Source organism: Ambystoma mexicanum, chromosome 2q (genome assembly GCF_040938575.1).
Source record: "Ambystoma mexicanum isolate Mex_15411 chromosome 2q, UKY_AmexF1_1, whole genome shotgun sequence".
Classification (NCBI taxonomy): Eukaryota; Metazoa; Chordata; class Amphibia; order Caudata; family Ambystomatidae; genus Ambystoma; species Ambystoma mexicanum.
In genome coordinates this window covers 1,477,908,827-1,477,933,917 of record NC_090924.1, presented here as the reverse complement: position 1 = coordinate 1,477,933,917, position 25,091 = coordinate 1,477,908,827, and the positions used below count along the sequence as shown (strand labels likewise).

Here is a 25,091-nt window from a genome sequence, read left to right as displayed (position 1 = left end):
TGCCCACCCGCCCGATTTTTTGCTGGAAAAAGTTGCTATTTGTTTTCTTACTCCCGCCTAAAATAATGAAACCCCCACTGCAACCCTATGGCAAATTCCTGTGTCCATCGCGTTGAAATGGGCCCCCACCCAGCCTGAGTGCGTGAGTGAGTGCGGCTCCCCGCACCTGGTACAGAGATGCTCTTAAATGCCGCGGTGCATGCCGGGATCGCCTGGTGACCCGTGACCCTGCAGGACCTGCCTAAGACATGTGGGCAGAGCCACCTGTGGACACGCTCGCGCGGCTGCAGAGACACTGCTCCCCGGGACGGGCTTCCAGGCGCTAACGGTGACCGCCGGCGACTCCAGCGGAGCCTCAGCGATTAGGGCTGGAAGGAGTGTTCACCCCGCCGGTAAGGACCCCCCCCCCCCCCAGCCCCCTCACACGCTTCAGTGTGTGCAGGTTCTGAGCACCCCCGGCTTTAGCATTTCAGAGACCCCTGCACCCTCCGCCCGCACGGCCACCACCGGGCGATACTGCACAGAGTGTACAATGCATTCACCCCCGGGAGGGGGTGTGCAGCTCAGCCCCCCCCCCGCACCCCACCCCCCGCCACATCGCATCGCCCCGTGTTTCTATTCGTGTACTGTCTGTCCTCTCGGCTTTCCTTGGTTCCATTCCGCGCTTGTGTTCTGCCCCCTCTGGGTGTCTGCCTGCGTGTCCTACCGCCCTGCCACTCCTGATCTGCATTTCATGCCCCCCCCCGCCCCCATGCCTTTCTATGGCCCACCCTCCTCGCACCGGGGGCACTTTCCTGTGCTTGTGGTTCGTGTGTTCCCACAGGGCGGGGGTCACTGGGGATGGTCTCTGCTGAGGCCGGATTCTCCGTCTGTTCTTTGGGACCCCTTCTTCCAGACCTTTTCTTCTTCCCCTGGCACTCTTTTCTGTTTCTCTCTCTAGACCCTCCCACGCATTCACTGATAACCGTGTAAGACACCTGCCCCTGTCTCGCACGTGTTCCCCGGTTCTAATGTCCTTGCCTCTGCACTCTGCATGATTGAGTAGAACGTGTTCATGGCGAATGTATTCAATGCTTTCAACAAAGTCATCAGTCAACACAAAACCATCAGCTGACGTCATATGTCGCGCTTTCTAACCCCTCTCGTTATATGCAGACTCCAAAAGCACCTGTCCAGCTTCCAAACCCCACACTCCATTTTGAGGCTGCAATCCTGGCCTGTGCTAGACCTCTGGAGCAGTCAGAAGTGATGGTGCCTCCCTTTGCTGCTCATGTGCTAGGTTCCCTGTCCATCAGCTGAATGGGGCGGCCTGCCACAGGATGTATTAAATGATTGCCTCTCAGCATTCGCCTATATTACCCCATGGGGTGTTACAACCTTACAAGGAAGGAGAGGACCTGGGGCTTTTCTTCCTCCATTTTGAAAGGTTGGTGCGTCATTTCCATTGGGACCATGATGGATATCTGGGAACTAGACAACTCATGTCAACTATTAAATCATTTAGGAACAGCTACTTTGTTGAATTAAAACAAGCATTATTACAAAGGATGGGCCAAACAGATTATTTCTATAAAGAAAAACTAAGAAACATCAAGTTAAACCTGGAGGAAACACCTGTAGAATTGAGGGCCAGAGTGCAAAATACTATGGCTTTATGGCTCAGTAGGAAAACTTTGCCTGAAGTACTAAAAGCTCTAAACATCGAGCAGTTTGTAAACCCCCTGCCCGCTTACCTACAAAGGGCAGTCCTTCAGTTAAAGAGACTAGTTTAGCAATGGCTATAGAGACAGCCCAAAACCACGCCAAAGCCAATAAACATTTAAAAAGCCTGAAGAACCCAGGAAGGATCAAAAGGGGTTTCCCTGTTCCCCTTTCCCTGCAAAAGACAGGTATCAAGATAGCTCCCATAAACCAATATTTAAAGATTTTACGAGGGGAACGCAAAAACCCATAACAGGCAAAGGAAGAGGGGAAATGAAGCCACAGCAGGGACGGACCCTTAAACCTACCTCAATCACATGTTTTCATATGGACATTCAGGACATTTGGCCAGGCAATGACCATCAAACAGAAAAAGAGGAACCCACGGAGTTTGGTTACATGATAGGAAGGGATTGGGTAGAATGTATCCTTCCTGAAGAAGAAGGCATGGAAACTGCCAGTGATTCTTTCTGTGCAGTTACGCCCTATAACACTTATGAATCCCCCACAGTAAATGAGGTACTGGTTAAGGCCTTCATCGACTCGGGCAGCAAGCAGACAGCGGTAAGAGCTAACTTAATCTCAGACAGAGATTTGGGAATGGGACTCCCAATAAAAATGACCCACGTCCATGGGGATGTGGAGGTATATCACAAAACCACAGTTATTATCCAAGTCCAGAGGCAGTCATACCAAATAAATGCTGCTGGTATACCAAATACATGCTGCTGGTATTCCTGGAAAACCACAGTTGCCATCCAAGTCCAGGGGCAGCCATACCAAATAAATGCTGCTGGTATTCCTGGAAAACCACAGTTGCCATCCAAGCCCAGGGGCTGCCATACCAAATAAATGCTGCTGGTATTCCTGGAAAACCACAGTTGCCATCCAAGTCCAGGGGATGCCATACCAAATAAATGCTGCTGGTATTCCTGGAAATCCACAGTTGCCATCCAAGTCCAGGGGCAGCCATACCAAATAAATGCTGCTGGTATTCCTGGAAAACCACAGTTGCCATCCAAGTCCAGGGGCAGCCATACCAAATAAATGCTGCTGGTATTCCTGGAAAACCACAGTTGCTATCCAAGTCCAGGGGATGCCATACCAAATAAATGCTGCTGGTATTCCTGGAAATCCACAGTTGCCATCCAAGTCCAGGGGCAGCCATACCAAATAAATGCTGCTGGTATTCCTGGAAAACCACAGTTGCCATCCAAGTCCAGGGGCAGCCATACCAAATAAATGCTGCTGGTATTCCTGGAAAACCACAGTTATTATCCAAGTCCAGGGGATACCATACCAAATACATGCTGCTGGTATTCCTGGAAAACCACAGTTGCCATCCAAGTCCAGGGGCAGCCATACCAAATAAATGCTGCTGGTATTCCTGGAAAACCACAGTTGCCATCCAAGTCCAGAGCCAGTCATACCAAATAAATGATGCTGGTATGCTTGGAAATCCACAGTTGACATCCAAGTCCATGGGCTGCCATACCAAATAAATGCTGCTGGTATTCCTGGAAAACCACAGTTACTATCCAAGTCCAGGGGCTGCCATACCAAATAAATGCTGCTGGTATTCCTGGAAAACCACAGTTACCATCCAAGTCCAGGGGCAGCCATACCAAGTAAATGCTGCTGGTATTCCTGGAAAACCACAGTTGCCATCCAAGTCCAGGGGCAGTCATACCAAATAAATGATGCTGGTATTCCTGGAAAACCATAGTTGCCATCCAAGTCCAGGGGCTGCCATACCAAATAAATGCTGCTGGTATTCCTGGAAAACCACAGTTGCCATCCAAGTCCAGGGGATGCCATACCAAATAAATGCTGCTGGTGTTCCTGGAAAACCACAGTTGCCATCCAAGTCCAGGGGCTGCCATACCAAATAAATGCTGCTGGTGTTCCTGGAAAACCACAGTTGCCATCCAAGTCCATGGGCTGCCATACCAAATAAATGCTGCTGGTGTTCCTGGAAAACCACAGTTGCCATCCAAGTCCAGGGGCTGCCATACCAAATAAATGCTGCTGGTATTCCTGGAAAACCACAGTTACTATCCAAATCCAGGGGCTGCCATACCAAATAAATGCTGCTGGTATTCCTGGAAAACCACAGTTGCCATCCAAGTCCAGGGGCCGCCATACCAAATCTGGTATTCCTGGAAAACCACAGTTACTATCCAAGTCCAGGGGCTGCCATACCAAATAAATGCCGCTGGTATTCCTGGAAAACCACAGTTACCATACAAGTCCAGGGGCAGCCATACCAAATAAATGCTGCTGGTATTCCTGGAAAACCACAGTTGCCATCCAAGTCCAGAGGCTGCCATACCAAATAAATGCTACTGGTATTCCTGGAAAACCACAGTTACCATACAAGTCCAGGGGCAGCCATACCAAATAAATGCTGCTGGTATTCCTGGAAAACCACAGTTGCCATCCAAGTCCAGGGGCTGCCATACCAAATAAATGCTGCTGGTATTCCTGGAAAACCACAGTTGCCATCCAAGTCCAGAGGCTGCCATACCAAATCTGGTATTCCTGGAAAACCACAGTTACTATCCAAGTCCAGGGGCTGCCATATGCTGCTGGTATTCCTGGAAAACCACAGTTGCCATCCAAGTCCAGGGGCAGCCATACCAAATAAATGCTGCTGGTATTCCTGGAAAACCACAGTTGCCATCCAAGTCCAGAGGCTGCCATACCAAATAAATGCTGCTGGTATTCCTGGAAAACCACAGTTACTATCCAAGTCCAGGGGCAGCCATAACAAATAAATGCTGCTGGTATTCCTGGAAAACCACAGTTATTATCCAGGTCCAGGGGCTGCCATACCAAATAAATGCTGCTGGTATTCCTACAAAACCACAGTTGCCATCCAAGCCCAGGGGCTGCCATACCAAATAAATGCTGCTGGTATTCCTGGAAAACCACAGTTGCCATCCAAGTCCAGGGGCAGCCATGCCAAATAAATGCTGCTGGTATTCCTGGAAAACCACAGTTGCCATCCAAGTCCAGGGGCTGCCATGCCAAATAAATGCTGCTGGTATTCCTGGAAAACCACTGTTTCCATCCAAGTCCAGGGGCTGCCATACCAAATAAATGCTGCTGGTATTCCTGGAAAACCACTGTTTCCATCCAAGTCCAGGGGCTGCCATACCAAATAAATGCTGCTGGTATTCCTGGAAAACCACAGTTACTATCCAAGTCCAGGGCCTGCCATACCAAATAAATGCTGCTGGTATTCCTGGAAAACCACAGTTACTATCCAAGTCCAGGGGCAGCCATAACAAATAAATGCTGCTGGTGTTCCTGGAAAACCACAGTTGCCATCCAAGTCCAGGGGCTGCCATACCAAATAAATGCTGCTGGTATTCCTGGAAAACCACATTTGCCATCCATGTCCAGGGGCTGCCATACCAAATAAATGCTGCTGGTATTCCTGGAAAACCACAGTTGCCATCCAAGTCCAGGGGCAGCCATACCAAATAAATGCTGCTGGTATTCCTGGAAAACCACAGTTGCCATCCAAGTCCAGGGGCAGCCATACCAAATAAATGCTGCTGGTATTCCTGGAAAACCACAGTTACTATCCAAGTCCAGGGGCAGCCATACCAAATAAATGCTGCTGGTATTCCTGGAAAACCACAGTTGCCATCCAAGTCCAGGGGCAGTCATACCAAATAAATGCTGCTGGTATTCCTGGAAAACCACAGTTACTATCCAAGTCCAGGGGCAGCCATAACAAATAAATGCTGCTGGTATTCCTGGGCTCCTGGAGAAAGCATAATTGGCACAAACATTCCTAGTTTTGAAACCCTCCAGAGAAATGCTAATAAGATCTCCCTTCCCTATTCCCCTTTTGATTCCCGAGAAGAACATGGATGTATTGTTATTAATTAATTTATTCGTCTTAGTTGTAAATTACAACTTTTTCAAATAAAAACATTACATACATTTTGACATTTAAAAACAACTTTCAAGATACATAATAAAGAGTATAAAAGATTTAGAAGCACATCATTAAAACATAAGAAATTATAGCTGCCATGGACATAAGTAGAGAGGTGGGGTGACAGATCACAAAACCATTGCGATACAACAAAGGAATACATTTTTACAAGGTTAGAATAAAATTCATCACAAAAATTTGTATTAAAAATAATTGGTTAAAAATGCATCACCATGAATGTCTAAACTGAGTTTGACTATAGCAATATTGAGCGAAACAGATTTAGCATTAAAAATCTTGGACTATAAAATATCTTCTGATAAAATCCTATAGTCACTAAAATACTAAAATGTTTCTTTCCTGCGTTGAGCTAGAGATGAGCAGGAGACAATCAAGTGTTTGTTTCATGCTGGTTTTTATCTTTACAGAAGCAGCCTCTAGCATCAGTAATTGGAGTTTTAGAGCGCTTGGCCCTCTGTACTTTGGTTGGCCAGAAATTCAAGCGAAGTCTTAATATCACTTTGACATATCGTTTATCTGGAAACTTATCTAAGTATTGTGTGTAGTGATTTTTCAACAAACTCTCCAACACGAAAGGTGTCCATAGGTTTTGCATTTGCTACAGGTTACACTCCAATCCCATGCCCATAGTTATTTTTTGGCTTTATCTGGGTTCTCAGTTAAAGGATAGTTCCGGGACTTTGTTTTTATTGTCCCTACGGTTCGGCCATGTGTTTTTAAGCATAACTCGGTAGAACGTAGAAAACCTTCCTATGGACCTTACCCGACTTTTCGTCCATTATCGCACTCGAAATCAGCCGCCATTTTCTGATAATCCTATCATTTCCCCCCATCGCCCTGGCTCACCTGCTTTTGCGGCACTAAATCAAATCCCCCGCCCCTGAGCCTGACATCAGCAGAAGCGTACCGCCCATTTCCCAACGCCAAAGCACGTTTCGTGTCAACAATCGCTGCGCTTCAGCTAATGAAGTGTCGCCAGTGTTGGCTTGTATCAGAAGCTGTTCGCAGTATAGTTTCCACTCGGATAGGGGGTTGGAGGTCTGGCTGTTAAGAGTTTTTGCTAGTAATGGTAATAGAGTCTTTGTTTTGATATATGTATCCATGCATTTCCTATATACGACAATGCTTGCCAAGCCACCATAGTGGCCAATGAGACTAATCCAAGTTCAAAACGCAGAATTGGGATTGGTGTACTTTTTGGGACAGATAATATTTTATTCCAGTATAACCCTTCAATATTGTAGAAAGGATGGCACGCCACACGAACTTGGTTAATACGTAAGCTTTATTACCAAGTTAACATGATAACAAAGACCTCCTACCTTCCCCTGGCAGATCTCTTCTCCAGTCACTGCCATTCTCCAGTCACTGCATATTCCATCACAGAACTCAGGGCACAGTTCCACCATAACATTCCACTAGTCACTCTCCACGCTACAGAAGTGCATTACACAACAAATATAATCCCATTTAGGGTGGTTTTCGGTTCTTTACACTGGGCTCCATATATGACTGTTGGCACTACTTTCTGCTTATAAAACGTAATGACAGGAGCGTGTGAAAACTTGCCAAACTTCTTTTGGATCAGTCCTGCTTGGGACGTTAAAGAATGCATTCTCTGTTTCAGTTCCTCTTCATAGGGCATGTATGTATGTGGTCGACTGTTTATATTCAGACCCAAATATTTATATAGATTCACGATTGTAAATTGGGTCTGAGTGAGTGCCCAGTGAAATTTACATTTCGATTTCTTTACAGATGGCCACAATATTAAAATATTAGTTTTTTTTATGTTAAATGTTCATCCTTTCTCAGAAACGTAGAGGCCCAGGGCAGTTAACTTCCTGTGAAGGTCCACTGGCCCTTGATCTACTAAAACCAAATCATCAAGCCAGGATAGGTACTCATTGGTGGAAAGGAGCAAATCTGGTCTAAAACACGGTTAATATCATGAATATAAAATTTAAAAAGAGTAGAAGCTAAAATACATCCTTGCTTAAAACCAGAGGTAGTTAGAATTGCTCATGATAAAAGGCCATCCCTTGTAAGCTTCACTTTAACAGAAGTATCCGAATAAAATTGAGAAATTAAATTTAAAATGTAAAGTGGGCAGCCTGCTTGGAATAGCTTTGTCCATAGTAATTCACGGGGCTCTGAATCAAAGGCCTGTTTAAAATCAATTAAAATCAATTAAGGCTAAATAAATTGGCTGCTTAGTGCTCAGAGTTTGTTTTTTAATACTAGATAAGAGTAGAAAATTACGAAATGTCCCTATTCCTTTAACAAACCCAGATTGTAAATCACGCGTAATTAACCTTGAACATATTTGCCCAGGGATATCGAGGAGGACTATGGGACGATAGTTATTACAGTCATCTTGATTGCCCTTCTTAAAAATGGGTATAATTATGGATTGCTTCCATGACCTAGGAATAAGCCCAGTTGTACAGACATTGGCCCTCATCAGGAGGTTGGCGAAATGGGTTTACCGGCACCGGTAAAGGTGCCGGTAAACCCATTCCGCCCTACCGCGAGGTCTCCTCGCGGGACTCACAATGGGCGCCTGGAAAAACCAGGCGTCCATACCGGGTCCCGCGAGGACACTAGGCAGCTAACAACGGGCCCGTCATTAACGGGCCCGTTGTTAGCTCCATCCCCACTCCCATTGAGCCCTATGAGGGCTCGATTGGGAATGGGGATGGACCGGGTCCAGGTTCCTCGGACGGGGAATTACCGGGTCCGTCAAGGTTGCGATTGCACGCTAAGTCCTCATTTTAGGAACCCGGGCCCGGAATGCAGTAAGGAGGCAAAAGGGGCATGGTTACCTGCAACCTCCTGATGAGAGCCATTGTCAAAAATAATTTGTAGTATTACAAATTACGACCCTCCCATGTCCCTCCCATGTTCAACTTGGGTCCTTACTTTCCTCTATCTCACTCTCTACCTGTGGTTTCCTCCAGGGGTCTAACCTCTCTCCCTGGCTGTTCAAACAATACCTGCCACCTCTCGCCCACCGCATTGCCGCTCTCTGCTACAACTTTCAAAGCTATTAGTATGACTCGTTTTCAGGCTCCCCTCTCCTTCTCTCATCTCTGACTGTCTTCTATCCAGGAGTGGTGTGCCACCAACGATCTCTGCCTTAATGCCAGTAAGACAGAGACTCTCCTCATCGGCACATCTGCACCGTCTTTTCCTGTCACTCTCTGGCCGGTCTCCCATGGCCCTCTTCCTGCTCCCACCTGTGAGGCTAAGAACCTCAGGGTCATCTTCGACTCCACACTCTCCTTCTCTCCTCCTCACATCTCTGACGTCTCTAAGAAGTCAAACTACCAACTGCACCTCCTCAGAGGTATTCTTCTGTTCCTCTCCTTCCCCCAGAAGCCCATTGTCTCTAGAGATCTGTTTCTCTCTAGGCTTGACTACTGCAACAGCCTCTTTCTAAATCTGCCTGCTTCTACTCTCCGTCCTCTGTAACTCATCCAGAACAGAACTGCGAGACTTGTCCTTGGCCTCAAGCCCAGGGATTGTATCTCTCCAGCACTAAAACCTCTGCAATGGCTCCCTGTGGCTGCAGAGATTAAGTTCAAGCCCCTCTGCATTGTCCACAAAGCCTTCTGGGGCCTGGGTCCTCAATACCTCTAACTCTCTCTTCGTAAATACCTTCATCCTCGAGCTATTCACTCCTCCACCTCCAACTCCCTCAGGGTCAGTAACTTTTCCAAGCAACAAGTTGGTGGTAGATCTCTTTCTTCAGCTGGGGCCTCCCTCTGGAATAGCCTCCCTATCTCTCTCAAACTCAAGGAGAACCATCTCCGGGTCCGGAAGCACCTCAAGGCGTTCCTCTTTACTTCTGCCTTCCTCTCCCTTGCTGATGTCCTGTCTGAAACGGGTCACCTGGCTACCCTCTGTTTTTGGGCCCAGATCCCTACCTGACAAGTTGCATACCCGAACCGCCTCCGGGCAACTCTTGCACTTGAGTCTGTATCTGTAACCCTACAGTCCCCCTACCTGCACTTTTGGACACCTGCTGTCTGCACTTACCCTTTCACCGGCCACTTGCGGGCCGAACTTCTTGCTATTGTTTTGATCCCATGTACAGAACTGCCCCCTCCGCAATCCCCCTGGCACTTTTCCCCTCCCCCCTCCCATGCCCTTGCGCGATCTCAATGTCACTTGGCCTATTAAGATCGTTGTCTCTGTCCTCCCTCTGTTCCCCCTTCCTTGCCTCTTCGCATCATTAAACACTTGTGTATAGGCACGTTACAAATGCCATATCATATCATATATCATGCATTATATAGCACTGAGGTAACAGAGGACATTGCACCATTCAGAAATGAGTAATGCATTTTGCATTTGCTACATTGCCTGCAAGCCAGGAAATTATTCTGAAGCTTGAGGAATGTTACAGACTGAACCTCAAACCTAATGAACACATGTTGTAGTGTCACATTGTATAACCACCAGTAAAACATTCCTGCTGTGTTAAAATAACCATTTGGTCCTGACACTACATTGAGGGTGCAAGACCATTTTTAGAGTATGTTTGTGGAAGATGGAATGCGTGCTGTACTTTCTAATTATGTGCTTTTACAATCTTGCGCCTCCAGTATGTTTTTAAAAGAACATCATTCTTTTAAAAAGACATGACTAGGGCACGTTTTAAGACAGTTTGTGCCTAATATTAAGAACATATGTTTGAAATAAGATTAGTTTTTCTTAAAATTCAGATCTTGGCTAAAAATGTGGCCTGCTTTTCAATTAAAAATGTATATGCTCTCTGCTTTCAGGAGTTTTATGGTCTTTTAGATAGGATGCTTATCGACAAAAATGTACTTTACTAAATGCTTATCAACAAAATGTACTCACTTATCCAAAATTGGATGGCTAACAATAGGCTATGCCTCAACAATGACAAAACAGAGCTACTCATACCAGGATCATCATCCAAAATTGACTCTCTACAGCCTGTTTACACATCCTTCGTCATTGATGGCACCACGATCCCAGTGCTTGGAGTCTTTCTTGATGCCACACTAACGATGACTAAACAAGTCAACACCGTAGTCTCTTCCACCTCTTATACATCCAAGCTCATCTCCCTTAGTCGCAAATTCCTCACAGCTGATAACTGCGTTACATTAGCAAGAGCGCTCATACTCTCCAAGCTCGATTACTGCAATATCCTCTTCCTAGGCACCGCTAACACTAACATAGCTAACATAGCTAAACTCCAACTTGTGCAGAACAAAGCCCTCCGAGCTGCATTAGGCATAAAAAAATCTGAACACATCACCAACATCAGGAGAGACAACCACTGGCTCCTCATCAAAGCCAGGATTATATTCAAAACCCCAAGTATCACTTATAAGTGCATCGCCAACAAAGCTCCTAAATACCTCCTCAATACAGTCGTCAAGAAAAACCACACCATACTCCTCAGATCTAATAACAACGAAAACCTCGAAATCCCACAATATAAAAGATAAAAAGCGGGGGAAGGGGCAGCAGCTTCAAAGTACTCGCGCCCAGGCACTGGAATGCCCTCCCCACTAGTATCAAGAATGAAACATCCCACCCTAAATTAAAAAAATCTCTGAAAACCTGGCTATTCAACCAATTCTAAAATGCAAGCCAAGACCCCCACCCATTCAGACCAGATCCCCAATCTACTGTATACAAATGTATATAAATGGATATCCTAATTATTGTCTGTTCCTACTGGTTTTTTTTTGTTAAGATTGTATTTACCCATTGTCTGAAACTACGCCGTGATACCTCCAGGTCTGGGCGTGTAACAAATGTAATAAATACAAATAAATAAAGGTGGTGGCACCAGACCTGCAGCCCATACATACATTTCCGTCAGCCAATGTAGTTTACATTGAGAATACTCTTTTTTTTAATTATTATTCTCTTCACTTCGAAATTGATCAGTGCTGTGTGTGTTCCTTTGCTATTTAGTTCTCTCTGCAACAGCTGATGAAGAGGTCTCTGGGCCTTGTTCCATCTCTCTCTAGCATTTACAGTTAGTCTGACACATGTTATTTGGGTTGATTTTAACACTGGACTAACACAGCCCTGCCATGGGTGCCAATTAATAATGAAATCCTGTCTTTCTGGCTTTAGCATCCTCTCACGTGCCTTTGAGTTTGTCAGTAGCATTCCTGTATTGACATCCTTCAATTACGTAAATATTTGGAAGTCAGATACAGTTTTCTGGTAACCTGTTGTCACCTTTTATCATGTGTATGCAGTGTTGTTGCAATGTGTGTCCTCGGGCCATTGTTGTTTAATTTGTAGACCGGCAACCTTGATGAATATTTTACAGGTCGTGGTGACTTCCCAGGAGAGGTTTTAGATTATTAAACTTCTTTTATATGCCGATGATGCAGTACTACAGCCCATATCGTGAAACCCTACATATTTATATGAATCGCTAAGCAGAGTTTATGGACTCTATGGGCCTCATTACGAGGCGGGCAGAATGGGTTTAACAGCGCCGGTAATGGTGCTGGCGCCGTTAAACCCATTCCGCCCTTTTACAAGGTTCCTTTGCGGGACCCGCTCTGGATGCCTGGTCTGACCAGACGTCCTTTGCGGGTCCCGCGAGGGGACCAGAGAGCTAACAAGGGGCCCCTTATTAACAGGCCCGTTGTTAGCATGCTCCCCCTTCCCATTGAGCCCTATGGGGACTCAAATGGGAATGGGGATTGTGCGGGTTCCCTGAATGGGGAAATATGGGCCCTCCTAGAGCAGAATGGCCCGGTATTTCCCCATTCAAGGAACCTGGACGTGGACCCGAGTTTGGTGGCAGCCATACCCTTATTAAGGGCATGGCTACCTCCAAACTCGTAATGAGGCCCATATATGTCCTTCTGCATGTACAAGCAAGGTGAAGAGGTAACTAGTAATATCTAAGGGTCAAATAATGATTTATGGGCCTCATTACGGGTGAGCAGGTCCGGTATAAATGCTGGAAAAAATCCCTGTTTTACCGGCTCCCGCTTTTCCAGTCTGGCTCACTCGTAGGAGCAGTGAACTCCCAGCAGACTGGACCTGCTGGGAGTTCAAGCGCCTATTGAAAGAGGAATGACTGAATCACTGGCACTGGTGATTCAGTAGCTCCCATCCCATGGAGTCTTCTGGGACTCCATGGAATGGGAATTTTCTGCCATTGCTGGCACGCGTAATATCCCGGTAACACCCGGATATTGAGTGTCGGTAATGGTAAGGAGAGTTTGCCGATAACCCGCCGGGAGGCGGGTTACCGGCAAAGTCGTAATGAGGCCCACCACTATTTGGGAACCTTGTTTAGGTGGGGTGATCATATACGCAGGCAACCATTAAGGAAGCATCACTCCCATTTTGCACTATGTCAGGGGTTATTCCATTAGACCAATATCTATGGTTTATCGGGCAAAGACTGCAGAGAGTGTGTGATGTCCGGTGCTGGCATTTGAGGTGCATCTCAAATGATTGTATTGTCTGTCACTAAGAAGCTTTTCAGACTTCCCCAGTCAATTCCTATTGTAGGGTAAGACCCAAAAATCAATAATAAACAGAAATCCAGATCAGTCAATAAAGTGCGCATGTATTCCATGCAACCATTGTCGGGAATCATTCACACGAAAGCATTCAAATGAGTATTTCAAAATGGCGGTGTTATATAGTGAAGCGCATAGGTTTGACATTAACAATGTTACAATATGCTTAAACAACTTCCTCCTACGATTGGTTGAGCTTGGCTGCTCTACAATTCCTAGGCCCTTTGGCTTATCCTAACCCTTGTGACCGCGCTGATACTTCATATTCATTTCTGCTACTTTCCCAGATATGCTATTGGGCCATGTTTTCAACGTGGTTTATTTGGTCCTTAGTGTTTGATTGGTGGAGCTTCTGAGCACATCCTGGTGTGGGCCACTTCGATCATCACGAACCAATGACATTGTGAGGTGCAAACAGTGTGGCAACAGTTGTATATTTTACATTCTGGTCTCCTGTGAATTGATCCTCTGGACCCATCTTACTGTCCCCCCGCCCCCTTTCCTGCTTTGTCAGCTGGCAGCATACTATTGCAAAGTCTGATTGGAAACTATTATGGCAGTTTCTCTGAAGTCCAACTAAGGGCTTAGTAAAACCATTCAACTGAGGCAGTACAAGACTCCACTCTTAGTATAAGGCTGTACCACCTGAGTATATGGTAGCGTGGACAGAGCAGCCAGGCTTACCCGAGGAGGTAAAGATGGCTGTAGAATCAGTACAATGATCCAAAGAAACACTGAAACACTATGTATGTAAAAATAAAGGATTTATTTAAATACAAATAGGCCCAGATAAATCTAGGGGCAAGTAAGCACTAAAACATTATATGAAATCACAGTATAAAATCTCAACACTACACTTAAAAGTACAGAGACCCAAGTATAGACCTTATTTGGAACACCTAACAGTAGATCCGGGGAAGTCAAAACCTTTTCGTACACATTCAGTATAGTACAAAAAAGAAGGTGGGTGAGGCGCGCACTCCCGGTCCTGGTCAATTCAACCTGTTGCAAAAAATAAGTAGCTGGGTCACATCCCAATATGGACAAATATTCACAGGGTTAGATCCCTTCTGCTGCAAATCAGGTACTCAGTATTAACAGGGTTAGATCCCTTGCTGCAAATCAGGTACTCAGTAATAACAGGGTTAGATCCCTTGCTGCAAATCAGGTACTCAGTAATAACAGGGTTATATCCCTCAGCTGCAGTTCTGTGGTCTGTAGTTGTTCTCCCCCTAGCGCTTTCTTATCTCAAATAATCATCAGGGAGGCTGTTGAGCAGGTGTGTCTAACTAGACTCAAAGGATTCTGGTAGCTGTAGTGAAAACGTTTTTTTTCCTGTTCAGGTGACCAGCAACCGACACCCCTCCAAAGCAGAAGTCCTTCCCAAAATTGGGGGAGGGGAGAGAACTATCTTTATGATTCTCCAAAGTGGGGCACAGTCACCCCGTGGCGCTGCCTCTGGAGCCCGGGACTCCCATGGCATTCAGTACAAAAAAGAAGGTGGGTGAGGCGCGCACTCCCGGTCCTGGTCAATTCAACCTGTTGCAAAAAATAAGTAGCTGGGTCACATCCCAATATGGACAAATATTCACAGGGTTAGATCCCTTCTGCTGCAAATCAGGTACTCAGTATTAACAGGGTTAGATCCCTTGCTGCAAATCAGGTACTCAGTAATAACAGGGTTAGATCCCTTGCTGCAAATCAGGTACTCCGTAATAACAGGGTTAGATCCCTCAGCTGCAGTTCTGTGGTCTGTAGTTGTTCTCCCCCTAGCGCTTTCTTATCTCAAATAATCATCAGGGAGGCTGTTGAGCAGGTGTGTCTAACTAGACTCAAAGGATTCTGGTAGCTGTAGTGAAAACGTTTTTTTTCTGTTCAGGTGACCAGCAACCGACACCCCTCCAAAGCACAAGTCCTTCCCAAAATTGGGGGAGGGGAGAGAACCATCTTTATGATTCTCCAAAGTGGGGCACAGTCACCCCGTGGCGCTGCCTCTGGAGCCCGGGACTCCCATGGCATTCAGTACAAAAAAGAAGGTGGGTGAGGCGCGCACTCCCGGTCCTGGTCAATTCAACCTGTTGCAAAAAATAAGTAGCTGGGTCACATCCCAATATGGACAAATATTCACAGGGTTAGATCCCTTCTGCTGCAAATCAGGTACTCAGTATTAACAGGGTTAGATCCCTTGCTGCAAATCAGGTACTCAGTAATAACAGGGTTAGATCCCTTGCTGCAAATCAGGTACTCAGTAATAACAGGGTTAGATCCCTCAGCTGCAGTTCTGTGGTCTGTAGTTGTTCTCCCCCTAGTGCTTTCATATCTCAAATAATCATCAGGGAGGCTGTTGAGCAGGTGTGTCTAACTAGACTCAAAGGATTCTGGTAGCTGTAGTGAAAACGTTTTTTTTCTGTTCAGTATAGGTCACGCCTATTCTTGGGGAGTAAAAACGAATGGTTACTTTTACAATTGCATTCATTAATGCAAGGGCAGTAGACACTTCCAGTTGTATTAAGGAGTTTCCAGAACTTAAGGAGAGCAGGCTCAAGACGGAGTGCGGCAGGGAGGCCCTTGCAGTGGATAAGTATCTACCTCCAAATCTCTGCTTGGAGAATCGGCTCACTCGCAAAAGGTGGGAGGTAGATGAGCAGAGGTCTCGGGAGGGACAGTCTTTAGGTAGGCAACGTTGCAGATGGGCAGGTCCCAGCCCCAGAAATCCTTGTGGACAATGCAGAGGGTCTTGAACGTGACCCTTGCAGCCATGGGGAGCCAGTGGAGGGATTTCAGCACCAGAGAGATGCAGCCCCTGGGCTTGAGGCCAAGGAAGAGTCTCGCTGTTCTGTTCTGGATTAGTTGCAGAGAGCGCAAAGCAGAGGCTGTGAGATTGAGAAAGAGGCTGTTGAAGTAGTCCAACCTTGAGAGGACCAGAGCTCTGGAGACAATGAGCTGCTGGGGGAAGGTGAGAAACGGAAAAGTACGTCTGAGGGTGTGTAACTGGTAGTTGGACTTTTTAGAGATGTCCGAAATGTGAGTGAAGAAGGAGGCCCCAAGTTTTTTTTGCCCCGCGTGTCGACGCAGGGACAAGGGAGTCCGGCCAGAGTGAGAGTGGGCAAGCGGGAGCAGGTGTCTCAATGCGAACAAAATCAGTCTTACTGGCATTGATGCAGGGGTTGTTTGCAGCACACCATGACTGAATTACAGACAGACAGATATGAGCGAGGTAGAGGAGGTGGTTGAGGGTAGCCGGAAGGAGAGTTGTGCGTCATCCGCATAACACTGGAAGTTAGAATTGAAAGTGGCAATCACACGTGCAAGGGCAGCCATGTAGACATTGAAGAACAGGGGAATGGGTTAGAACACTGGGGAACGCCACAGGTTGAAAGAGTAATAGTTGAGCTAAAGGACCCAAGTTCCACCTGGGATGGGCAGTCGGAAACGAAGGAGGTTAACCACGCCAGAGCCTGACATGTGATTCCCAGGGTCTCATGCAGACGTGCAATTAGGATGTTGTGGTTTCCTGTGTCAAAGGCAGAGAAGAGGTCAAGAAGAATGAGGACAGAGATTTGAGATCAGGTCTTCACTGTTGTTCAGAAGAGCAGTTTCCCTTCCTCTGGATGGTCTAAAGCCAGACTGATGGTCGTGGAAGCAACCAGCAGTTTCCGTGTGGAAGGTGAGCTGAGAGAGGGCCAGCTTCTCCAGGAGTTTTCCAAGGAAAGGGGTGATAGAGATAGGGCGGTAGTTTACCGGAATGGAGGGGTCGGCAGAGGGTTTCTGAAGTAGAGGATGCACATGGGAGTGCTTAAGAGAAGTTGGGAAAACTCCAGTGGCAAAAGAGAGATTGCAGAGATCTGCCAAGGCTCGTTTGAGAGTATCAATGTTGTCCTTGGTGGTTTTGGAGGGCAGGGTCCACCAGTTTGGATAAAGCCTTCATAGACCAGACTTGTCTGGTGACCTCAACAGGTGTGACGGGAGTGAGAGAAGAGAGAAGAGGTGGAGGGGCCAAGGAAGGCTCCAGAGTTGTTGGCAAATGAGGTGGTGTGGAGGAGAAAGAGGAAAGGATGTCGTGGGTGTTTGCAGTGAAGTGTGCAGCCAGGGCCAGGCAAAGGTCCTGGATGGGGAGTGACAGAAGAGGAGGCTGCTGCAGGAGTGCCCAGTTCCTTACAGACTTTGAAAAGTATGGCCTTGTTGTTTGATGCCGCGGAATGTGGGCTTCAATAATTACTCTTTTCTTGGTTAGGATGCAGAGTCGATATTGCCTTTGAAGGAGGCTGCAGGCCAGTTTGTCAGAGGGTCTGTACGATGAATTCCATTTCTGCACAGCTACAATGCACTTGACTTTAAGGGCGGCCAGATCGGAGTAGTACAAAGAGTTGCACTTTTTGGAAGGCTTCAGTCAGACCTTCATGTCAGGGGCGATAGTAACAATGGTGTTAGAGATAGAGAGATTGAAGTTAGCGAGGGCTGTGTCAGGGTGGGAGTCAGCTGCAGGAGTAGGAGGCAGAGAGTAGCTGGAGGCAAAGGCAGCCACAGTCACTCTTTTCATGGGTCTGGTGACTTTGAGGCTGAGTGGCCCGATGCAAGTGGAGAGGAGAGCTTCAAGGGTAAGATAGAGAGGGAGAAAGAATCGCATAGGTTGCAGAATGTTCCTGAGGAGTCAGGAGAGTCCAGATGGATGTTGAGAAAACCCTGCAGGAGGAGTTGAGAGGAGGAGGACAGTAGACAGGAGGCCCGGTCAGCCCATTCCGATAGGAAGACAGTTGACTGTCCTTGTGGTGATAGAAGGTGGCCATAAAGAGTGAAGATTTAGGAGAGAGTGAGAGCCTGCAGACCAGGCACTCAAAGGAGGAATAGGCCTGAGTAGGGATGATGGACACAGGTATCCATTCTGGGAAGATTAAGGGCACTCCCCCTCCTGTCCCCTTGGGCCTGGTCACAGAGGTGATCTTGTATCCTTCAGGGAGGAATGTGTCAAAGCTCGTGACAGAGTTGTCCATGAACCATGTCTCTCTGATGGCGAGCACATCAAGATCCATTAGTTCAAGGAGGTTGCAGTTGTCAGACAAGTGTTTGACAACATAGTGAGAGTTAAGCGTGGCAATATGGAGCAGCTTGCCATTTTTGAAGGTCTTCTGTGGAGGAGCGCAGGGGTCTGTGGTCCCGCCCCCCTCCCTGGGGGTGGCAGAAGAGCCAACGAGATAGTGGAGGGGAATGCCTTACAAATAAAAGATACTAATAACTCTTGACCCTTTTCAGTCTGATTCCAGCCTGGCTGTGGTACTGAATCGGTCCTAGTGTTGACGGCTGATGATTTGGCCCAGATTATGGATCAGGGTGCCATCGGTGCACTGATCCTGCCGGACCTTTTGGCCGCATTTGACACTGTCGACCATGGTATCCTCAGGCATAGGCTATCCTCAGGGGTATTTCTGGCCGGATGCTTGACTGGTTTGGGTCCTTTCTTTCTGAACGCTCTCAGTCTCTTTCACTTCTGCCTCTCAATTGCGGTGTTCCTCAGGTTTCAGCTCTTTGTCCTCTCCTCTTTAATCTGTATATTCTTCCTCTTATTAAACCTATATACTCTTTTATTTTTCCATGTTTTTCTTACGCTGATGACATGCAAATCCTGGTGCGGCTTGACGTTTATGTGCCGGATACTGCAGAGCATTGTTGCTCCTGACCCACGGCGGTCCATTCCTGGATGGGTAAAAACGGACTTTGCCTGAATGGTGAAAAAACTGAGGTGCTTATTGTCACTTCGATGCCTGAATCCTCAAGGTGGTCTTCAGCTTTCTGCCCTCGGAACTTGGACCTCTTCCCCTGCCTTCTCTTGTTTTCAAAAATCAAGGCGTGAAGTTCTCTGCCTGACTTTCTATGCAGGAGCAGATTAGTGCTGTTTGCCAATCCGATCACTTTCCACTACAGTCTCGTTGCAAGGTCTTGCCCTGTCCCCCGTCTTCTCTTCATCCTGTGGTAGCTCACTTCAGCTGCTTGGCGTTACCATGTGTTTAGTCCTCAGCCTTAGCGCCATGATGCCCTTGTTGGTGACAGCGCACTTTATAAATCTAATAATCACATATTTAGAGCAGATATACACTGTATCATTAAATTGCATGTTGGAGAATTTGAAGAAAAAGTTAATTGAATGAAAAGTCCAAAGTATCATGCACAATTTAATAATCTCACCCCCAATGCGGATTAACGATAGGAAAGGGTAGGGCAAGTTAGCGGGGGAAACTAATATGGGGAGATGATTGTAGGATTGTACATATTGGGAGTAAAATGCGAAAAAGAACATGTGTAAAGAACATAATAAAAGCGATTGCTGTACAAATTCCTCAATTTTCATCCAGGCTTTTTTCACGTAATTTTGATATTCTCTCAAGTCCTATACTTATTTGATAGACAGAATCCCTCCATGTCTCCACATGTATTTGCGTGTGACGTGGCCATGTGTACACATGCCAATTGTTTTTCTGTCTTTTTCAATGACATGAAATAATGTCTGAAATCGCTTCTTCTTTCAACAGAGAGCAGAGCCATTACCAAAAACAAGAGTCCAGAAATGGGCACAAGAAAAAGGAATTTGAAGAAGAATAAGAAAAATACTGCTGAGGATGGGCAACATCACTCCAGTGAACCTCTAAAGAAGTTGACACACTCTCAGGAGAGCCAAATGCGCTGTACATATACGAGGACCCATGGAAAGGAGAAGGCATTTGCCTGCAGAGTTTGTGGGATGTCCTTCCCTCATAAATCCGCTCTAATCAGACACAGAAGATCCCATGTTATTGAGGAACCATACAAGTGTACAGAGTGCTTGAAAAGCTTCAATCACTCCTCAAATCTGAGAAGCCATCAGAGAATCCATACTGGAGAGAAACCCTACAAGTGCCCAGAATGCAAGAGAAGCTTCAGTATTGCCTGTAATTTGAAAACCCATCAGAGGATTCATACAGGAGAGAAGCCCTACAAGTGCACTGAGTGCAAGAAAGTGTTCCGTCACTCCTCACATTTGATAATCCATCAGAGGGTCCATACTGGGGTGAGGCCCTACAAGTGCACAGCGTGCAAGAAATGTTTCAGTTGTCCCTCAGCCCTGGCGATCCATCAGAGGATTCATACTGGGGAGAGACCCTACACATGCACAGAGTGCAAGAAAAGCTTCAGTCACGTCTCAGCTCTGAGAACACATCAGAGGATCCATACTGGGGTGAAGCCCTACGTGTGCACAGAGTGCACAAAGAGTTTCAGTCGCTCTACACATTTGCTAAGCCATCAGAGGATCCATACAGGAGAAAAGCCATACACATGCACAGAGTGCAAGAAGAGTTTCAGTCACTTTTCAGCTCTGAAAACGCATCAGAGGATCCATAGTGGGGTGAAGCCATACACCTGCAAAGAGTGCAAGGAAAGCTTCAGGCACTCCTCAGCTCTGAAACGCCACCAGAGTGTCCATGCAGGAGAGATGCCCAACAAGTTCACAAACTGCAAGAAAACCTTAAGTGAGTCATTAGCTTTGAGAGAACATCAAAATAATCTTAGTGGTGAGAGGCCCATCAAAGACACAGAGGGCCAGAAATGTTCGAGTGAAAACTCACATCTGAGAAGCCATCAGATGATCCATACTGGGGAGAATCACTTTCATTGTACTGAGTGCAAGAAAAGCTTTAGTCATTCCTCAGATCTGAAAATCCACCAGAGGATCCATACTGTTAAGAAGCCCTATGAGTGCACAGAGTGCATGGAAAGCTTCAATGACTCCTCAAATTTGCGAAGCCATCAGATGATCCATACTGGGGGGAATCCCTTTCCCTGTACCAAGTGCAAGAAAAGCTTTAGTCATTACTCAGATCTGAAAAACCACCAGAAGATCCATTCTAAGACACCCTACGAGTGCACAGAGTGCAGGAAATGCTTTAGTAGACCCTCAAATCTGAACCAGCATCAGAAAATCCATAATGGGATGAAGCCCCATCATTGCACACAGTGCAACAAAAGCTTTAGTCGCCCATCTCATCTGATCAGTCATCAGAGAGTTCATACTGGAGAGAAACCCTACATGTGTAAAGAGTGCAAGAAATGCTTCAGTTCCTACTCCAGTTTCAAAAACCATCAGAGGATCCATACTGGGCTGAAGCCCTACAGGTGCACAGAGTGTAATAAAACCTTCATTGATTCCCTAACTCTGACAAACCATCATAGGCTTCATACTGGGGAGAAGCCCTACAAATGCACAGAGTGCACAAAATGTTTCACATGGTCCGCATCATTGATAAAACATCAGAGAGTTCATACTGGGGTGAAGCCCTACAAGTGCACAGAGTGCAAGAGCAGCTTCAGTGAAGCCGCAGGTTTGCGCTTGCATCAGAGGATCCATACTGGGGCAAAGCCCTATCATTGTACAGAGTGCAATAAAAGCTTTAATCGGTCCTATCATCTGACCATTCATCAGAGGGTTCATACTGGTGTGAAGCCCTACAAGTGCACAGAGTGCAAGAAGAGCTTCAGTGACTCCTCCGCTCTGAGAAACCACCTGAGGACCCATACTGGGGTGAAGCCCTACAAGTGCACACAGTGCAAGAAAGGCTTCAGTAGCTCCGTTAATTTGAAAAGCCATCAGAGGAGTCATACTGGAGTAAGCTCTACGAGTGCACAGAGTGCAAGGAATGCTTTAGTCAATCCTCAAATCTGAGCAGGCATCAAAGGGTCCATTCTTTGAAAAAGACTGGATGACTGCCAATGTTTTGGAAAATATATGCATAACACACTTGTCCCTTAGCTGTCAAGTGGGGAGAAGGTGTGGATGCATTCTTGACTACTTGACTACCTACGTGAATCATGTGTAGAATTGACTCCTATGCGCTGATATCCACAAAACCGCAATAAAGTCACAGGACCAATGTGACTCAGCAGCACAAGATTTGACGGGCAATTAAACTCATTAGTAGGAATATAAGTGACAGAAAACAACAATGCACAACACAGTTATACATTAATGGGGGAATCACATGAATGCTGAAATCTGAACCAAAAACTCCAACCTCACCCTCTTTGCAATGTGGAATATAAATAAATAAGTCTAACATGAGGCGCAGATGTTCAGATACAACTAATACCAACGTGTGTCACAAAAAGAGAAATATTCCTCCTTCTCGAGGACTTACTCCTTCCCTTACATGCCCGTCTCTCCCTGTGACCCGTCTACGTGCAGCCTAGACACGGTCATATCCGGGGCAGAAATGACCAGATACATATGCATATACAATTCAAATTCTGGGAGCCAATTAAACAAACATGGAGGCAATTGATCAAAATGGCAACACAAGAAATGATTTTGGAACAAAATGCCAGAAATAAGTCATTGTGGACAACTGGAAGAAAAGCTGAAATTGAGGCACACGAGAAAAAAGTTATCTAAGGACTCATCGCCAAATAAGAAGAAAACAGCTGTTGTGGATCAGACTGGAGTGTGAGGCACAAGGAAAAGAAGAATGGGGTCTAAGGACTCATCGCCAACTAACTGGGGTGCTCACCAATCAGGGAGCAGCTCTAGCGGATCAGAATGGACCAACGTGACTCAACTTTACAAACAGCGATCTGGGTTGGCCACTAATCTGGATATTGGTTGAAAAACCTGTAAAAAAGAGAAAACGTGTTGATTTAAGGAAAGTCAGAAATGGCCACGCTGTTTTACAGGATCGGCCAATCCTGAATGGCTGATCAGGTTTATATCACTGACCTCTCATGTGATGGGGTCCAGGACACAGAGCATGATGGGAAAGGGAACTGGACTTCTAGTGCATGGGCCAATAAGAATGCTAATATCAAAAGAAGGGCAATACGTAACAATTGGAACACAGAAGAGGGACTATAAGAGAAAGATCAAAGATTTTACCAACAAGAGTCATTTGACATCCAAAGTTGGACAGTGATGCATGAAGCTGCTGCGCTCTTGGTACCCACCTGTCATTTAAGAAGGCTGGTGGCTAAAGAGCCTTTTGAAAATCCTGAAAGCTTCTACAAATGAATATGTTTTGCGATCCCCAAAACATCTAGCGCATGGAATGTATTAAACATGAGAGATATTGAAAATCCAGAGAAAGAGACACAATACTGGTAAGGATAGAGAGGCTAACGATTAAGCCTGGCAATCCTCACAAATAGCCACAGTACTGAGACAACAGTGAAAGATACTGTATGCCAAAAATAAGTAACACTGTCCCAAAATATTATGGCTATATTGTTTTGGCAAATGTAAGTGCTAGTACAAGGGCAGTTTTCTACATGGAATATAAACCCTGTTTGAGGTGGGAAAGCTGCTGTCATGTTCTAATGGAACCCCGATCCCTTAATCCTTTCAGTCTGACATTCCTTCTGGGTGTTCTACTATTGGCCTCCATTACTGCCAAGCTTTCCAAGCAGAGCAGCTTGCTAAGCCTACACTAGTGTGTGCTGGTAGAAACATTGCTACATTGTGTTATTTATTCCTCTAGGTATACACCCTTGTGTAGTAAGTGGCTGACTACAGCACACGCGGGTTTGCCTTAGTTTGGCTTTGTAATATGCATTATTGTTGAGCCAGTCCTCCCATTTGGTACAGCTTAATATCTGCAGCAGGAATACACTTAAGCTATGCCAGTTACCTAGAAGTAGAGAGTGGACTGACTGCCCCATGACAGGGGATACCCAGCTAGAGGTGGGAGCCTACATATGGCCACAGGTATGGAAGCCACAGAGAGTAACATACTAGTGAGCTATTGGGCGATTGGTTCATTATCAGGGGATGAGGATGGTATGGGCTATGGAGTGTAACATCAATGTGTCGTTGCATTTTTCTTAACATGGAGATTGGATTTGTATGTACTGAGTCCCCTGCATGGTGATCATGACAGGTAACAGTCAGGGCACCGGGGTTTCACGGTAGCCCTTAAGGACTACTCTGAAGATGGTGTCTCCCTCCACCCACAACAAGGATAATTGAGACCCTCCCTCTGCACCCAAAGGGCTAATCAGCTATGCCCCTTTAAGGGAATCAAGGATCTGTGATAACATGTGTGTTCCACGAGGGAAAGCACAGGAGACATTCCATGATTAATTAATTTGGTGGAGAATTAGAATTAGTTTCATGGAATATTAAAATGTATTGTTCAGTTGTTTTCTATGGCGATTGGCTTTCAATGTACCATGATCTCCATGTACCTTGCCTAGCACTCTAATACGTTTACATGTAGCTACCATCCCGATCCAATATATATCTTAGCTACAATGTATTGCTGGTAGGACAAAAGCTTTTTGTGTAATGAAACTTAAGGAGAATGTTTCAAATGTTAATTCTGACATCAATTGGCTATTAATTGTGACATTATAATTTCATGTATTATAACGATCACACGTTGTAATTAAATGCAGATGTGTTGTCAATGTTGTGTGGACAATGGCTGAAAACCTTTGTGTGAATGGAATGTTTTCTCTGTAATAGAAGCCAATATTCCACATTGCTCTGATGCCGTTGTTCCTCTCAGAAGAAACAGACATGTTAAAAGGAAGAGCACCTATTTGGCCCAGGATATAGGAACCACTTCTTTATTTTGAGCAAGATATTATGGGCTGTACTTTTGTAACAAGATGACTGCTGTGGACAGCATTCAGAGGCAGAAGAGATGAGTGACTATAGCCCCTGACGAGGCCCCTACAGGATAGTGCCATAATTCCAGGCCAAAGCCAGAACCCGCTCACAGCCCCCATTTCACAACAAGCTTCACCCCAAAGACTCTAAGAGGGCAGCCTTGCAGATCCCTTTGTTGTGTCTTTACAATGTGAATTTATAGGTCCAAAGGGCCTTTTACACAGATCTCAATTTACCCTTTTAAAGC

The 25,091-nt window shown here is 45.9% G+C and overlaps 1 protein-coding gene across 1 annotated transcript; it reads left to right on the top strand.

The window, feature by feature from the left end:
• Positions 1–263: 263 nt before the first annotated feature.
• On the top strand, positions 264–24,639 carry LOC138570285 (zinc finger protein 271-like). The gene is made up of 2 exons (XM_069649056.1): positions 264–392; positions 19,746–24,639. The coding sequence occupies exon 2, from the start codon at positions 19,781–19,783 to the stop codon at positions 21,908–21,910; it is 2,130 nt and encodes a 709-aa protein (XP_069505157.1). The 5' UTR covers positions 264–392; positions 19,746–19,780; the 3' UTR covers positions 21,911–24,639.
• The last annotated feature ends 452 nt before the right edge of the window (positions 24,640–25,091 follow it).

Excerpts from the sequence above, each read along its gene's own strand:
- LOC138570285 (XM_069649056.1), top strand. The coding sequence starts at position 19,781 with ATGGGCACAAGAAAAAGGAATTTGAAGAAGAATAAGAAAAATACTGCT.